General features: G+C 41.5%; 1 protein-coding gene across 3 annotated transcripts in view; it reads left to right on the top strand.

The window, feature by feature from the left end:
• LOC137640064 (carbohydrate sulfotransferase 11-like) overlaps window positions 1-5,574 on the top strand; it is a 102,464-nt gene extending 96,890 nt beyond the window's left edge. For all 3 annotated transcript variants that reach the window (XM_068372492.1, XM_068372493.1, XM_068372494.1), the window contains exon 6: window positions 5,299-5,574. In XM_068372492.1, the coding sequence (XP_068228593.1) occupies window positions 5,299-5,527 (229 nt within the window). In that variant the 3' untranslated portion in view covers window positions 5,528-5,574. The remainder of the gene's footprint in view (window positions 1-5,298) is intronic.
• Window positions 5,575-19,261: the final 13,687 nt, after the last annotated feature.

Below are 19,261 nucleotides of genomic sequence, written 5' to 3'. Positions count from 1 at the left end.
CTCCAAGACCATCCCGAAGTCTTTTTCCAGGATTCGACCAGAACCAACGAGACCCGCGGAGAACGTCCACGTGTCCCCCCCAAAAAGAGCCTTTGGGGGCCGGAGACTTTGCTGCCAGTCCTCAAGGAGGAGAGCAGCAGGAGTCAGAGCATGCCTTCTGGCAGGTTCTGACCCTGATGAGGCATCTCAACGGGTTCCCGGATCTTGAGATTCTTCCTCGTGAGGGCAAGGACACGGTCCTGGACCGAGTCTTTGCCACTCAGAAACCCTCTAAGGCTAGTGCGGCTTTGCCCTGGTCCCAAGGGGTGAAGAGTGCCAGGGATAAGGTTGAGGGCCAGCTCTCCGAGCTCGCCTCCTCCAGCCGTTCCACGGCCGGCAACAAGCTGCTCCTGCCTCCTCGTGTCCATTCAATTCCACCAGAGGAGGTATTTTGAGATCATGGAGGAGTCTTGCTTAGCTCTTCCATTACACCACTCTGTGGAAGAGCTTACCCAGGGAGTCCCTCTTGAGAGACTCTCTAGTCGGCAAGTGACTTTCTCGGCGACAGAGATCCTAAACCAGGAAAAGGTCGCGAAGTGTGCCATGCAGGTTACTTCGTGGCTGGACGTCTGGCTGGGGTCTCTGGGCATCCTACTGCGATCTGTCCAAAGAGAGCACCAGGAAAGCCCTGGAGACCTTCCTCCTGTCGGGCACCCGCACCATTGAGTTTCTGGCCCACCAAGTCCCGAACTTGTGGGCCAATTCGATCTTGAAACGACGTGATGCGGTGGCAGATAGGTTCCATTCGAAGGTCCCGGCCGTCGAAGTCAACATGCTCAGACATTCTTCCCTTTTGGGAAAGACCCTGTTTGAGCCGAAAGATGTGGAACAGGCAGCTGAGAGGTGGAGGAAATCCAATCAGGACTGTCTCCTCCTTAGGGCTCTCACATCGAAGCTCTACAAACCTCCAGAACCTCAACAACAACCTCGCCAGTCCAAGACGACGAAACCGGCAGTGGCAGCAAAGGCGACGGTGTCCAAACAGCAGCCCTTTCCTGTCAAAGACAAGAAAGGCAGAAAGTCCTCCAGGGGAGGTAGGAATCCTAGAGGGAATGGCCAAGGCCACAAACGCTAGGATTGGGAGTCCCCCTGCATGTCCACCAGTGGGGGGATGCCTTCAAAGTTGCGCAATCAGGTGGCAGCAACTCGGGGCCGATTCCTGGACGGTCTCCGTGATCAGTCAGGGATATCGCGTCCTGTTCACAACATCTCTGCCTCCCCTGACAGCGAATCTAGTGTCGTTGAGCTCCTATGCCATGGGATCGGCAAAGGGGCTAGCCCTATGGGCAGAAGTTCAGACCATGTTAAAGAAGGATGCTCTCCAAGAGGTCATCGACGGTTCCCCAGGCTTCTTCAGTCGACTCTTTCTTGTAAAGAAGGCGTCTGGAGGCTGGAGACCAGTCATCGACCTTTCAGCTCTGAACAGGTTTGTCAGACAGACACCGTTATGCATGGAGACAGCAGACACGGTCAGACTTGCAGTGAGACCGCAAGACTTCATGTGTACACTGGATCTGAAGGACGCGTACTTCCAGATCCCAATCCATCCGTCTTCAAGGAAGTACTTAAGATTCAGCCTAGACAACAAGATCTACCAGTTCAAGGTGCTGTGTTTCGGTCTCTCCACAGCACCTCAGGTATTCACCAGAGTGTTCACCCTGATCTCTTCATGGGCACACAGGATCGGCATCCGTCTCCTCCGCTATCTGGATGACTGGCTGATCCTAGCAGACTTGGAGTCGACCCTTCTTCGACACCGAGACAAGCTTCTGGGACTTTGCCAAGATCTAGGGATCATGGTAAATCTCGAGAAGTCTTCTCTGCTTCCAACTCAACGACTGGTATATATAGGCATGATCTTGGACACCAATCTCCACAAAGCCTTTCCATCAGACGACAGGATAGCAAGGCTGAGGAGGGTTGCAGATCCTTTCCTCAGACGAGAAGAACTCCCAGCCCAATCGTGGTTACGTCTCCTCGGTCACCTTTCCTCTCTGTCCCGTCTAGTTCCAAACGGCCGCCTCAGGATGAGATCCCTGCAATGGCGGCTCAAGTCCCGGTGGAATCAAGGTCTCGATTCCCCGGACGTTTTGGTCCCTATGGGTCCTGCGGAACGGACAGACCTTCAGTGGTGGGTGACAGACGAAAACCTTCGAAAGGGAGTGGATCTTCTCGTCCTCCCCCCGGATTTGATGCTGTTCTCGGACACCTCAAAAGAAGGGTGGGGGGCCCACGTTCTGAACCAAAGGGCCTCAGGCCTATGGTCAGAATCAGAAAAGTGCCTCCACATAAATCTGCTAGAAATGAAGGCCGTATATCTGGCCCTTCAGCAGTTCCAACAGTTCCTGGCGTGTCACTCCGTAGTGGTGATGAGCGACAACACCACGGTAGTGGCTTACATCAACAAGCAGGGAGATACCTTTTCACAACAGCTATCCCATCAGTAGAGATACTGAGATGGACCGAAGTCCACTCGATTCCACTATCGGCTCGCTTCATTCCAGGCAAAAGGAATGTGCTCGCCGACAGTCTGAGCAGAGCATCCCAGATAGTGAGTACCGAGTGGTCTTTGGATCCTCTTATAGCCAACAAAGTCCTGACTTTGTGGGGTTCCACGACGGTGGATCTGTTCACGACAGCTTTGAATTTCAAGCTTCCGCTGTACTGCTCCCCAGTCCCAGATCCCAAGGCACTCTGGCAAGATGCCTTCCAACAACGGTGGGACAACATCGACGTTTATGCCTTTCCCCCGTTCTGTCTGATGAGAAGGGTACTCAACAAGACCAGAATATTGGTCAATCTGTCAATGACCTTGATAGCTCCGCTATGGCATCACGCAGAGTGGTTCCCGGACCTTCTGCAGCTCCTGACGGAACTCCCGAGAGAACTCCCTCCTCGACACGAGCTACTCAGACAACCACACTCAACATCTTCAAGCCGTAGCTTCGCTGCGGCTTCACGCTTGGAGACTATCCAGCATCTCCTCACAGAGAGAGGCTTTTCGCAACGAAGTTGCTGAAAGCATGTCTGGACACCTGCGAAAGTCATCTGCAGGGGTCTACCAGGCAAAGTGGAGAGTCTTCTGTGGTTGGTTTCGTGGAAGGGGTATCTCTCCACTCGATGCCACCATACCAGCAATAGCGGAGTTCCTCGTGTTTTTGCAGGAAGAAATGCGCCTTTCAGTCTCGGCAGTGAAAGGCTATCGCTCAGCCTTAAGTCTTGCCTTCAGGCTCAAAGGAATGGACATTTCCTCCTCCTGGAACTTTCTCTACTCATACGAAGTTATGAACTTACCTGCTCTCAGTCGGAAGTGAGACCTCCTCCTTGGAACATGGTTCGAGTCCTCAGGTCTCTTAAGAGACCTCCTTTCGAACCATTACGCCAGGATTCTGATCGCCACCTGACTTGGAAGACGGTGTTCCTACTTGCTTTGGCCTCGGCCAAGCGAGTTAGCGAACTTCATGGTCTCTCGTATGACATCGCCCATTCAAGGGGATGGGGGGAGGTAACGTTCAGATTCGTCCCTGAGTTTGTAGCTAAGACTCAAAATCAAGGAGATCCGGACCCTCGGTTCGACTCTTTCCGGATTGCGAGCCTCTGTTCTGTAACAGATGACCCAGACCATCTCCTACTATGCCCAGTAAGGAGTCTGAGGCGCTATCTTAAGAGAACAGCTGCAGCTCGTCCTCGGGTGCAAGCACTATTCGTGAGCACAGGAAGGACGAAGAGGAGGGTCACTTAGAATACAATCTCAGCTTGGATTCGCAGGGTTATACATCATTCCCTGAATCCTGACCCTCCTCCATCACGTTGCCCTGGAGCACATGATGTCAGAGGCATCGCTACGTCCCTGGCATTCAAGAGAAATTACTCTGTGACGCAGGTTCTACAAGCAGGGGTGTGGAATCGTCAAACGACCTTCACAGCCCACTACCTGCAAGACGTTACCCACAGGAGGCTCGATACGTTCTCTATCGGCCCTGTGGTGGCTGCACAACAGCTGGTTTAAACCTCAGGCTCCTTAATGGACAAGTAGCAGAAGGTTGAGGGCATTGTTACCTGGTTTGCATGAATGAAAAGGTATGCCTAGCCCTTATTCTTTTCTTCATTCTCCTCTCTCTTGGGGAAAGCAGCATCCTGGGTTCTCTGCACAACTGACCTCAAACCTCTGCAGGTAAACCATGTTTCCTTGTGTTCCTAGTATTAAGTTGATACTGTCACGTCCCCATACCCTTACGAGGTGGTATTGGGAACGTCCTAACCTAGAATTCCATCTAAAGGAACTTCCTAGGACGAGTCACACTTCATCCCTTCACACACAAGCTTACGTAGGCCGTGGTCCTTGAAGAGCAAGGCACTTGCGAGGTGCAGGGACTCCTTATCTTGAGTACTATCACACTCAGATACTGAGTCCCCGGGTAAAAGCCAAAAGCCAGTAACGGCTGGGACTTATCACCCTTCCTAAGGGTTAAGTCACCCTTTTTAAATAGCGTGGTTTGTATAGTATTTCGGTTACGGAACAAGTGACAAATTCGTAGATAATTTGTATTTTTCGTAACCATACAAACCTTAGCTATTTAATCAAACTTGCCCGCCAGCCCTATCCCCTGGGAAGTCCTACCTCTAAGCAAAGTGAACTATGCACTGGTGTGTGAGGGGGGGAGGGGTAGGTAGCTACCCATCCCCTACCCCCTCGCTAATTAGCGAGGGGGTAGTAAACCCTCGTTAAAAATCTAATGGCTCGTCATTTCAGCTACGCCGAAAGTAATACCCTATTTAAATTGCTAAGGTTTGTATGGTTAGGAAAAATACAAATTATCTACGAATTTGTCATGTTAGCTGCTTAACAGGTAAAGCTAAGAACCTTGCACCCTCAGAGGATAAGAAGCATCTTGTCCAAGAAAGTTGTCACAAGTTAGGTTTGGCCATTCTTCTCTTCTTTCTTCCCCTCTCTTGGAGTGCAAGAATCGTGCCGTTATGTGCCCGACTGCATGGTAGTTGCTGGTAATCAGAGTAACTTTTCTTTACAATGAAGTTTTGTATTGAAGTATTTTCAGTCTTCCAGATGAGGGGGAAGATGGACTAAAATATATGAAATCCCATCTCTTATGTATGATGAATACTGTATACTCTTATTAAAAGGACTCGTTTGTATAATTTGGAAAAATAGAAAAAACTTTTTGATTTTTTTTTTGTTTAACCAAACTTGTTTATATACTGTATACTAATTTACTAATTGATATATCTTCTGATATTAAGATTTCAGATTATAGGAAAATACGAAACATTGGCGGATGATGCAGAGTATATCTTACGTCTTGTAGGAGCCGCTCCTACCATTCACTTCCCCGAAGTCATTCCTTCCAAAACTACTGCGCTTGTGGAGTCTTATGTTGACACACTTACTCCTAGGCAAAAACAAGGTCTAATCAGAATATATGAAAATGATTTTAGAATATTTAACTATAACTTTAGAAATCTTATTTAGTTGATAAAATTAATGTTTTTTATAGAAAATAAAAATTCTCAAATTTTCCTTGTGTATGATTTTTATGCACATTCAGTAATAGTGCTTCTTCAAATAAGGCAAAGGGAATCATATACCAGTTATCCATTCTGCTACCAAAAAAAAGGATCCAAATGGGAAGTGGGTGATAATTCACTCCAATTCTTTGTGACTGAAGACTAATGATAAAATGTAGTGAGAAAGCTGCTGCACACAGGGCAAAATTTTACTGGAAATGAAGCTATGAGCATAGATAACCATACAGCTGTCATGTATGATCAGATATCACAGACAAGGAAGGATGTATTGCTGAAAAAGTACTGTCAGTCCTATGATTTCTCAACTTCAGTTTCCAAGAGAAGGGAAACAAAACCAGAGTAACATAGAAGTGAGGTGTATGGATAACAACAGTGTTATATGGCATATAGTCCAATGGGACCAGAGCATATATTTTCACACTCCACAAGGCTCAGCCAAAGGATTTTTTTCCGGTTAGGTTAGAACCATCTACAATGTGATGCTGGGTATAAAGAGGTTTGTCCAACTTTTGTAGTAGTGTAGTTTAAAAAATAATACAACAAAGGCTAGTTATATTACAAAACCAGATTAGAGGAGCAATATAATGATACAACTGCAGAAGGAAGCTGTTAACCTAAGAAAGTGAGAGCCATGTTAAATTACACAAATTTAATCCATAAACCATTTATGATTTGTAACCAAGGAAAGTGGGGGTTGGGAATCTAAGATTGTCTTGTTTAGCTATATTTGGAATGGGAAAAAAAATTAGAATAAGAAATTTCATCCATACAAACCATTGTTGCATTAACTGCAGCCATATTTAACTTATCATATGTTGGTGTTCCACCACTCTATTTTCCATTATCATGGCAGTTTAATTGGTTCTTCGTTGGTTCAGACAAAATAAATTATTGTAAAATACTGGTATCATAAATTTGATTTTTATTTTTTCATAACTATACAACCCGAGACTTTTAATAGAAACATGACTTTGGGGAAGCTGGAACAGTTGTTAAAATTAAATGATTTAGTTATAACTACCAGCAGGTGGCAGGGGAAGCTCCACCCACCTGTCAGTCAGCAAGATTAGCACTGTTTGAGGTTGGAAGTGTAACAAATTGAATCATTTGTAAAGTTAAGAAAAAATGCAAATTTGTGGTTTGTTCCTACACAAATACAAACCATCTTTCTTTAATAGGAGACTCATTCTTAAGAGGGAGGAAGTCCTTTTGAACCAAATTATTGGCTGGTTCAACTTTTAAGAAGAATTGTTAGACCACCTTGTCCTCCAGTATAGAAGAAAAGGTGAAGTAATCCTACCATCCTCCTATCAGTCTATGTTTAAGGATTCCACAGCTGTTAGGTTGTTAGCCACATAACAAGAAAATGGTACTATAACTTGTATCCTCTTATGGGATACATTGTCAAATGTCTTCGTACCTATCGTAAGACAAGGGTTGAAAGCAAACTCTATCCTTGACCCCTCTTCTGGAAAGTTGGAGTTGATACTTCTGAACAGATCATACTGTAAATAAAGGTTGCTTGGTTAAATAGCTCACCAGCCTTTGACATCCAGTCCAGCTCATAGCAGCCACAACTGCTGCATCCCCGAAAAGAGAGGGAAGAAAGGATGGTACAAGGACAGTCATTTTACGTTTCATGCTAGTCTCGTGTTCAATTTACTATAAAAAACATATTATGCTTTGTCTTGTGAGTGCTAGGCTGGCTAAATGATTTTGTGCAACCACCATGGGACCTAGGCAAATGTATCCAAAGACTTATTGTGGGTATACTCCCACTACGTGTGGGAGTATACTGTACCCACAATAAGTCTTTGGATACATTTGCCTAGGTCCCATGGTGGTTGCACAAAATTATTTAGCCAGCCTAGCACTCACAAGACAAAGCATAATATGTTTTTTATAGTAAATTGAACACGAGACTAGGCAAATGTATCCAAAGACTTATTGTGGGTATACTCCCACACGTAGTGAGGTAAAAGATGTCTGGTGTTATAAGAGACTTATTTTAATACCTGATCTTCTGACATGTTTTACACAATTGTTATAGAAGATCCAATGTTCCTAACTTTAAAAGTCCTTGCTAAAGTTGGACATCAACCTTCTTGCTGGTTTAGAAAGACACATGAGTTTTATAGTAGGTTGGGATGGACAGGGTGTAAACTTTCAAAAGTTGTCAGAATAGCCAGAGTTTTAAAGGAAAAACTCAAGAACACCACCCAACCTAACCTAGGAGCCGTATCCCTACCTACAGCAGGGGGCTTCGACCCCCTTTGGCCACTGTATCTTCAACTTGTCCTAAGACCAAGTCTCAACCCTGTGTTTGCTTCACTCCTGAAAAGGTAACACTAAGTAATAATATTTCATAAATCGTAAAACTAATTTCACAATATGTATTTTATTTCAGACAAAGATAAACAACATTTTCCCCATAAAGGAAATCAATTTGACAAGCAATAAGAAAGTTTACACCTGTCCCAACCAACTACGTACAACCACAAGCACAACTAATGGTCTTGCAGAGCTAAAAAAAAAAAGTTCTTAAATATCTTCCTCTTTATCCTGCTGGTGTTTTAGAAGACTTAAGAACTTATAACTTGAGTGTGGAGTCCTAATTAGATAGCACTTTGGAGCCATACAGGACAGAGAAACTAGTAATTCTGATGTCCTCTTGACACCTCCTGAGGAGGTCTTGAACCTGATATCATGAGCAGCTGGTTCATGGTCATGAACTCGGGAATAAACTAGCAGACCTTTCACCCTAAGGCTCCGTCCGCACGATCGTAGGAGAACTTTATTTCTTATTGAGCAAAGCTGGGTGCAGGTTTATATGCTTGTGTCCAAATGATGACAGTTGAACAGTGAGAGCCTGGTGATGGCAGCAAGAGTGACTGGTGTACGAGTAATGAGAAATTGGACAGTCGTACAGTACATGTAAAAATAATAATATCTTCTGTATAGTTATTGCTCCTTGTGCTAGACAAAAAGAAAGAAATGGATATTGGGAAGTGTTCTCAAACAGTGTTCATGGTTTTGAAACAGGGAAACAGAACACTAACAGTTTCTTGTACAGTCATGGAGCAAACAGGTTAATGCCTGTAATCCCCCTAAGCAAGAAGCCTTTCTGCTGCAAGAGGATGAAAAGACCACACTGAACCTGCAACCTGCCCCTGGCAATTTAGAGTGTCTGATAGAATATCCACAACCTAGATATACACCTGCTGTTACTCTCAAGGTCTGTTCAAAGGTAGTCCATCCTTGCTTGTTGATATAAGCTAAAACCATAGAGTGGCCACTCATCAACATTACTGGGTGCCTATCAAACTCTGTTGAAAAGCTTGTGACTCTAGGAATACTGCATGCATTTCCAACAATATTATATGCTGGTGGTTTTCTTCTTGGGACCACACTCCTGAAGTGACTTAATTCATCAGGTACGTACCCCACCCTCCTCGGATGCATCTGAGTACAGAAGCTTTTCATGGGTGGGGAGTTGATTGGAATGTCGTTGGTGAGGTTTTCATCATTTCAGTCACCAGGAAAGATTATCCCAAACTTCTTGCTCCACTGGAATAAGATGGAATGGGATATCAATGTCTGCCAACCAGTGACACTTCCCACACCACTGAAATGATAGATGATAGAGACGCCCATGTGGAACTATTTTCTCTGAAAAAAGATAACCCAGAAGATATTGACATCGCTGAGCATGGGAGTTCTAGCTTGAACAGGAATGGGACTGCCACCTCTCTGTGTCTATCAGCATGCCCAGGTTCCTCAGCCTCTGCTTGGGCATGAGAGACTATTTCTCCCGATTTGTCACGATCCCCCCAAAAAAGATAAGTCTGCCTCAATCTTAAAACAACTGCTTCTCAGAAGAGAACATGATGAGTCAGCCATCAAAATACCTTCAAAGAGATATGCCGTTTGAAGAGACCAGAATGAACAATTCAGTAAACACTTGGGGAGTGGTAGACAGTCCTTCACGGACAAAACGGAGGTACTTTCTGTAGAACTAATGAACAGCTATTTGAAAATACACAGAGCTTGAAATATTCATCTGTGATGGTAAATTGCATGATACTTGTTGTCTCAAGGCAGAGAAGTTTGATAAACAAACTTTCTCAATAGTGGGAGGTCAATGACTGACCTCCAGCCCCGAGTTAACTTCTCCAACCAGGAGATAGGGTTGCCAAAAGGCGGAATTGTGGGGCTAACGACAGAAAAATAAATCTACAGAGGGATCTCCATCATTTCAATTTCTGATTTCTGCTTTACTATGTCTGGAATGGAAAATATTTCAGCATAGTTATTAAGGTTGAAAAACTATTTTTTTTGGCATATAAATCTTTTATATTTATAATATGAATTTATGTTTTTATATCTATTGATTTGTATTGTATTTTGAACTAAAACTAACAAAGTATAGAAATTGTGAGTATATATTTGCTTAATTTGGCAGATGTTTTGTTAGTTTTCAGTACTACAGCGTTTAAGGGACATTTTCCTTACTAGTCGGAATTCTTAGGCAGATCTAGTGCCATTACTGCGAGGAGAGTAGACTGTATTTACCAGAGAACCATCTCTAACATCTTAAAGCTCATTTCTCTCTTCTGCCTCTATGGCCGGAGCTTTTTGGGGATTTCGGTGTATTCCTGAATGCCATCAAAGTGTAAGGAGACGACTAAGATCTAAAAAGGGCAGGAGGTAGCCATCCCCTTCCTCCCCTACCACTAACGCCCCTACTGAACCTTTCTTAACGGAAGATGTGGGGTGAGGTTTTGATTGGCCTTTGGAAGCAGCCAGAAATTTCTTCAAAGCTGATCATGAAGGTGTGACAAAGACTGGTCTCACCATAGCTGCATTTAAAGGGCCTGGCCACCTGAAGGTAACTTCACTGTGGGAGAGTGTGTCATGGCTAGCCTGTGTCTACTTCTCAACTGTCGCTTAAACGTCCTGAGAAAATAGGGACAGAGCCTCCAGCACTGGGGTGTTACTCAATACTGATGCACCTAATGTCTAACCTGCCTGGTGAATTTGCAAACAACAGCATCCCTCCTCTTCAGGACCGAGTTGGCCCATTAATTTGCTTACTGGTGTGCCATAATGGTAAGCACCTTCGTACCAGACAGAACAAACTTGCTGTACTTCGCCAATGTTTCAGGATCTGACAAATCCTTTCCTCTCTTGGCTGCTTTCCCTATTGGAGCCCTTGGGCTTGGGGGATTTGCTTTTTCAACCACCTCTCTGGGCTGCTTTTCCTATTAAACCCGTTGGGCTTTTGGCATTCTGCTTTTCCAAACAAAGTTGTACCTTGGCTAGTAAAAAAATAGTAATAAATAGGCAACTGCACTGGATCACTTATCAATACAGGAAGCTGCCTGGGAGCTGACCATGTAAAGAGGTTTTGTTAGCAGCAGACTCAAGAGCTTAGAAGACTGGGCCCTCAATCTTTAGTGTCTTCACAGGCAAACCTGACGTTAGTTAACACAAAAACAGCATGATTGATGGGAAGAGATGGGCACATACAATCTCCTCTGTCAAGAGTGTGGGAGGGAAGATCTTGATAAACAGTAGCGTAAAAGCAATACGTGCAAGTTTTGACCATGACAACTTGAAGTGCAGTCTTTGATTCTTGAAGGGCACCAAAATACTGATCAATGAATGTCGAACCCACTTTCGTAAAAGGGGCGCCACGGTAGCCTTTCCAAAGAGACGGGCATTTCCTTCCAGAATATGCATGATCCAGACTCGCAATGGAACCAAGAGCACCCTTTAGATGTTGGCTCTCCTGCCCTCACAGGCTTAACGTAAAGGTGAGTGAGGATTTGGTCGGTACTCGGGCGTCTACTGCATACCAGGCACTTGGGTGGTGAGGAACCTTACTGGTGACTGGTGATCATAAGATCGTTGCGATTGGTCACTTGTTCTTCCTCCCGTTCTCGCAAAAGCGTGAGAATTTCCTGGCACATCAACTGGCAGCGCGGGGAAAGAACAGGTGATCTCGTTACCATGCGTGACGGCATCACCATGATTACAAGACGCTCCATCCCTATTAACTATTGGACCAATCAGAGAGAGATTGATCACAAGGATACCAAGAATCATATTCCTGATCACGTGAGCTTTAAGATGTCTCATCGCTGATAAAAGCAATGAGACCGATCGCTGGTGTCTATCACCCCACAATGAACCAATTTCTCTCTAATTGGAATCAAGGTACCCTTAGTGTACCTCAATCGTCCAAAAGTAGGAAGAGAATTTAAGTTGTGCCCTTCAACCTATGTGTGTGTTTGTTCTAGCCATGGAAGCTCCCTGTACAGTGTATCAAGATACATTCCCGGTCTGGGTTGGTTATCAATACTGTACCTCTCATCGGCCGAGCGTCCAGGAAATGGGGAAGAAGGTCCGAGTCCTTCAGCGAAACTCATGGTGTGCATGCACCTATAAAGCAAGAGACCTAAAACGCTCTACCGTGTATAGAGACCTTTCCAGTTTGGGTTGGTTTTGGTACCATACTGTCTCTCACCCACATAAGCGGGGAGAGATCAGTTTTCTGGGACTTCTTCAATGATATCTTCTTAGAAATAACAGTATCTAAAATCTAACAAAGAGGTGGAAAAGCATGGAGCAGACAAGCTTCTTGACAGCCTTCTTTAGGGTGGAGGTCTTGGAAACCTACAAAGACATACCACAGATGAAGAGGCCCAAAACAGGAGAGACAACACCAGCAGGTGCAATGCTCTTCAGCTACTCCATACGTGGAGCATGAGTTGGGAAGACACTGCAGGGGCAGCTTCAAAAGTTTTGCCAATGTCTAAAAACCCTCTCCCACCAACGGAGCAACAGTGATACCCAAGGAAGACCAACATTCAGGTTGTCATAATTGTACAGCTACACTGCAAACACTCATGGCTCCCGCAAAAGGCATAAAGATGACTAGGGTACATGGTAAGTTTGCAAAAAGACCTGCTACACATTTGCAGCTTTACGCAAGGGAAATTGCCTATCCTTGTACAGAATTTTTCATTTAATTTATAGAGATTTACCTAAACACTAGAGCAAAAAAGCAAAAAATTAAAACAGCCATAATTTGAGAGGTAGTAAGAGTACATAAGTAATGCTTGCTGTCAGTCAAAAGTACTAATATTGCTGCTGACAGACAGGTGGGCAAGACTCTCCTGCCACCTGCAGGTAGTTATAACTATCTCGTTATGTCTCACCCACAAAGATGGAGGAAGAGGCAATTGTTTCAATGAATAGAAATCTCTTAAATTCAAAATTATAGAGTTAGTAGTGATTATATTTTCCAAAACTTCTATGTTAAAACTACAGTAGATATATCCACATCACTTAAAAATGTAGTAGAAACTCCAGTTGTGCATTCTTTTCATAAAATAATCATATATCTATGGAATCGTGGCACCAAAATGTGTTTAGCGTGACCAAAACCTGCTACACGATCAAAGTAATACTCATATGCCATTTGTAATACACTAAAGAAAATATTGTACCAGCAAAAGGGCACAAGAATTAACATAAAAGAAGCTAAACAGATTTCAGTGATCCATTCAATACAAAATATGATGTATTATTATCAGCAAATAACAAGATAATGACAAAACTGGACTACACAATTACACCATAGGATGATAAAATGATAATGCCAGAGTCTAGAATAAGTAGTTCCTTTCAACTAAAAGTTCTCAGTGCTCTAAAATTTTTGGCTTTTATAGTGACCTTAGATGGGGAAAAAAAGATGAGTTAAAGGATCATTCATCCCAATTCTTAAAAACTAAATTATTCCTGTATAACAGAAAAGTAAACAAACCATGACAGTTAAAAAACTAAAATAGAAGCTAGAAAAGCTTAGCTATATCTTGAATCTCAAATCTAAAACTAACGAGGAAACTCGTCCAACCTCACAGGGAATGAGGAAGGTGAAGCAAATATTGTCAGTGCAAATTATATAGATGATGCAACTCTTCAAACTAATGAAAAAAACTGCTTGGACAGTCAGGACCCGATGCCTAGAAATCTGAATATAATTTCTCATGGACAGTAATTTGTATGTACAAATAGATGCCTTATATTATATTCACACAAATTCATTGGAAAACGATATCTACAGTTTCTATGCAGAATATCATTTTAAATTGTGTTTTCCTACCTCTCCTTGCTGTATACTATTATTAAGCATTTGGAGTAATGAAAATTGTTTCAAGTCATTTATATTTACCAATCCTAATCACCTCCTGCGATGAAAACTTATATCCAATATGTAGTGCAACCACTTCCAAACTTGTATCACATCATAAGATGGCTCTTATAAAATCAATATTGTACCTGTAATTAAAAAAATGAAAGTATAAAATAAAAGTACTGTACAGTAAAACTAAATGCTAACACTACTGTATAAAAATGAACTGTAAACTAGGTACAGACGCTGATAAATATTGCCATATAAGAAAATTTTAATATTTTCAGTAAAAAGAACAAAAAGTTAAATGCAAGAACTTGGGAAGTCATAAATTTAAGGTTAACCATATCCCAGGATTTGAAAACACTATTCATATTCACAACTAGCAAAAGGCAATCAAATATAGAAAACCTATCTATCATTAAAAGCAGTACAAATATTCCCACCAGCTTTGCCTTTGCAATATAGCTGAACAAACAGCAATTCGAGTATCCCAAAATACTCAACATGTAGTGTTACAAGAACCTTTAAAAAGCCTGATGAGTGATACAAATCATAATGTTACAATAACATTAATTGGTCAGATAATTCTCACTCCTCTGCCAAAGATATTTTTCAAGGCAAACCTGCAGATGAGTAATGATTAAAACTATCTATCTCCGACAGGATCTCTTTATTATTCCAACATGAAAAACAATACAGCAAAATGTCAAATTATATATTAACATGGCAGTCTGTTTAAAATTGTTCTATTTCACCAGAGCAAAATGGATGATTATATTTATATCCTTCAACTTTTGACGAGAGAAGAGTGAGGAGGTAATGTATGCAAGATAAAATTACTAAAGCCAGAATGAATGAGAAAAATGTACTTGTATGTCAAGAAATGCAGAAATTCTTGGGTGAAAGCATTAAGCAAATTTGGGAGATTAATTTGCATTTCAAAGGCATTTGTATCTTATTCTTTCCTCCTTGGGATTATTATTGAGCGAAATTTGTGCGTTTCTTTATAGTATCCCATAATTGGAAATAATAACTATTCTATAAATGGAAATCTAAGGAGGCACTAATGACTAGGAGTTGTAAAAAGAGTTTACCTACACATGATAAACAATTGAAACCTGTTCTATTAAATCTACTTGTAAAGACACAAGAAAAGCCTTCTGCTGGAAGAAAGCAAAATGTAAGCATTATAGTAAAATGTCATCTTTAATCAGTCTTCAACATGTCTGACAGTAATCAGTAAAGAAGACCAGACAGCAACTAGTGTTGCATTTCAAATGTGAGAATATACATTAGTCCTATAAAGGCCAGCAAAAGGCAACTAACTGTCGGGATAGTGTGTGATTTATTCATTCTTTTCCTGTGAAGGAAAATAAAATAACATCACATTGCTGCTGTAGTTATTCATTCTTGTTTTGCATTGTGGATTTGATAAATAAATGGAACAGGGTTTCAAAACACATTAACATGAAGTGATGGGGAGTTTCTTTCATATTAAATGATGAATTTGATAAACCAACACCATACAAACAATTTGTATACAAAGGTCATATTTCTTACATGTTACAAGACGTACAAGATAACCAATCAGTACATCATTGAAGTAGAGGTATCAACATATTAACAAATACAATTTTCACATCACATGACATCAATAAATAACTGTAGTTATAAAGTGAGCACACATCATTATCACAGACAATTTTCTGAAGTGTTCATGGGATTGATGATGTACAGGGAGGGATAATATCATCAACCTGACAAAACAATATTCCGCACTGGATTTATTTGTAAATTATTCTACATGTAAGATACAGAGCATGATCTTACTCCATGGTAATGGTTTTTCAATATTAGTAAAAGCACAAGCATTTAAACCAGTGCCACTGAATAGTTTATTGCTACTTTTTAAGTTACAATGTTACAACTTGAAAGCGTATATTCTTATTCTAATTTCAATACTAGTAAAAAAGTTACTTATGTCAGTAAATATCTCCATTTTCAAATTCAAGACCTGTAAAAGTACAGTACTGTACTGATTATGGCTGTAACTTCCCTGACTGTAGAGTATTATGTACAGAACATTAATGTACAAGGACAATAGTTATAACTTGCAATTTCAACAGTGACAAAAGGCTGCCAAATAATATTCAAACATTCTGCTTAAGAGATCATCAACAACAGCGCTGTAATACTCCCTTGTGTCAAGTTGCTGTAATATCAATTGAAATTGCATTTTTTTTGTCCTTTCATTCAACAACACTGAAAATTTTAATGTTTTTGACATGCTATAAAAATTCTGGAAAATTTTTATAAAATAAAAACATGGAGTTTTTGTTAAACATGAAAATAATATATTTCTTTATATTTTTTTTTATAATAATTTTGGTGGCACTTTGGATATGCAACACTTTCATAAAGGATTCTTATACAGTAGATCAATTTGTACTAAATAGAGAAAATGTAACTTTTCACATAGACCTCAATATTGCACATATTCTGGAAATAGGTAGATAACTCATATACCGGTATCATGGTTTACTAGTTATCAAAGGCAGTTTAAACACAACACCAAGGCTATAATCTTTACTCTCACTGAGCTGGCCAAATTTATCATGGACCTTGGCACACACAAGCAGAAGAATTTAGAATATAAAACACTAAAATAAAAGAAATCAGTAATTTGGGATTTACAAGTTTATAATAAGGTCTGAAAAATACCTTAAAACACAACCAAGCTTGTTAAATTTATACAATAAGTCCCCTAAATAAAAGAGATACTTTCCAAGAGTGGGCTCCCATGTTGCAAAGTTCTTAAGTCTAATGTAATTAGCTATATCATCTACCTCATAGTCACCCACCCCAACCCACACTCAGTACATTATTTTTAGTGAGGTAGCTTACACATCTATTAAAACATTTTACGACTATCAGTGCATAATAAAATTCTTTTAAAAATGAAATGATTTGATTTGTATTAGATTTTGCACTTATTTGAATCATCTTTAACTCATTGCTCACAGATTAATATATTTGAAAGGTTTTATGAAGGGGACTTACTACATATAATGCCCTTAATATTTTATGCTTTGATACACTATCAAGTACTGCATATGATATATCAAATAAGACTGCAAAAACACTACTGTATTCCATTTTGAGGAAAATTTTGAAGTACTACAACCTGAGAAAAGATCTTCAGGGTCTATTATGTAAGTTAAAATACTTTAGATTATGCCCAACTTATAAGAAATTTTTAAAAATAAAATGTTATTTTGATTATAAAATAAATTTTTGAATATACTTACCCGGTGATTATATAGCTGCAACTCTGTTGCTCGACAGACAACTCTACGGAAAAACTCGCCAGCGATCGCTACACAGGTTGCGGGTGTGCCCAACAGCGCCATCTGTCGACCAGATACCCAGCTCTCAATGTAAACAAAGACTCAATTTTCTCCTCGTCCCACTGCGTCTCTATTGGGGAGGAAGGGAGGGTCATTTAATTTATAATCACCGGGTAAGTATATTCAAAAATTTATTTTATAATCAAAATAACATTTTTCAATATTTAACTTAGCCGGTGATTATATAGCTGATTCACACCCAGGATGGTGGGTAGAGACCAGTAATATATGTTTACACTTTTATGAGCTAAGAGTTTTTTATTTCATTTTAGAAGTTATCCAAATAACAAAAACAAAATAAATAGGTACCTGGTAAGGAAGTCGACTTGAACAATTACTCTGCCTTTTAAGTACGTCTTCCTTACGGAGCCTCGCGATCCTCTTAGGATGCTGATCGACCCCTAGGATCTGAAGTATCAAGGGTTGCAACCCATACAACAGGACCTCATCAAACCCCTAATCTAGGCGCTCTCAAGAAATGACTTTGACCACCCGCCAAATCAACCAGGATGCGAAAGGCTTCTTAGCCCTCCGGACAACCCATAAAAAAACAACATTTCAAGAGACAGATTAAAAGGATAAGGAATTAGGGAATTGTAGTGGTTGAGCCCTCACCCACTACTGCACTCGCTGCTACGAATGGTCCCAGTGTGTAGCAGTTCTTGTAAAGAGACTGGACATCTTTCAAGTAAAATGACGCGAACACTGACTTGCTTCTCCAATAGGTTGCGTCCATTATACTTTGCAGAGATATATTTTGCTTAAAGGCCACGGAAGTTGTTACAGCTCTAACTTCGTGCGTCTTCACCTTAAGCAAAGTTTGGTCTTCCTCACTCAGATGTGAATGAGCTTCTCGTATTAACAATCTGATAAAGTCTGACCAAGCATTCTTTGACATAGGCAAGGATGGTTTCTTAACTGAACACCATAAAGCTTCAGATTGGCCTTGTAAAGGTTTAGTACGCTTTAAATAGAACTTAAGAGCTCTAACAGGGCATAAGACTCTTTCTAGTTCATTGCCTACGATCTCCGATAAGCTGGGGATATCGAAAGATTTAGGCCAAGGCCGAGAAGGCAGCTCATTTTTGGCTAGAAAACCAAGTTGTAGCGAACAAGTGGCTTTTTCTGACGAAAATCCGATGTTCTTGCTGAAGGCATGAATCTCACTGACTCTTTTAGCCGAGGCTAAGCATAACAGGAAAAGAGTCTTAAGAGTGAGATCTTTCAGGGAGGCTGATTGTAACGGCTCCAACCTGTCTGACATGAAGAATCTTAGTACCACGTCTAAATTCCATCCAGGGGTACCCAAACGACGCTCCTTGGTGGTCTCAAAAGACTTAATGAGGTCTTGCAGATCTTTATGTTTGGAAAGATCTAAGCCTCTATGCCGGAAGACCGATGCCAACATGCTTCTGTAGCCCTTGATAGTGGGAGCTGAAAGGGATCGTCCTTTTCTCAGGTATAAGAGAAAAACAGCTATTTGAGCTACAGAGGTACTGGTCGAGGATACAGAAACTGACTTGCACCAGTCTCGGAAGACTTCCCACTTCGATTGGTAGACTCTAATGGAAGACGCTCTCCTTGCTCTAGCAATCGCACTGGCTGCTTCCTTCGAAAAGCCTCTAGCTCTCGAGAGTCTTTCGATAGTCTGAAGGCAGTCAGACGAAGAGCGTGGAGGCTTTGGAGTACCTTCTTTACGTGTGGCTGACGTAGAAGGTCTACCCTTAGAGGAAGACTACTGGGAATGTCTACTAACCATCGAAGTATCTCGGTGAACCATTCTCTCGCGGGCCAGAGGGAAGCAACTAACGTCAACCTTGTCCCTTCGTGAGAGGCGAACTTCTGCAGTACCTTGTTGACAATCTTGAACGGTGGGAATGCGTAGAGATCCAGATGTGACCAATCTAGGAGGAAAGCATCTATATGTATTGCTGCTGGGTCCGGGACTGGAGAGCAATAGATTGGAAGCCTCTTGGTCAGCGAGGTTGCAAAGAGATCTATGGATGGTTTTACCCCAAGTGGTCCAAAGTCTCTTGCACACATCCTTGTGGAGGGTCCATTCGGTTGG

This window comes from Palaemon carinicauda, chromosome 4 (assembly GCF_036898095.1).
Source record: "Palaemon carinicauda isolate YSFRI2023 chromosome 4, ASM3689809v2, whole genome shotgun sequence".
Lineage (NCBI taxonomy): Eukaryota > Metazoa > Arthropoda > Malacostraca > Decapoda > Palaemonidae > Palaemon > Palaemon carinicauda.
Note: the sequence above shows the minus strand (reverse complement) of the source record. Positions and strands in the feature narration are given on the sequence as shown.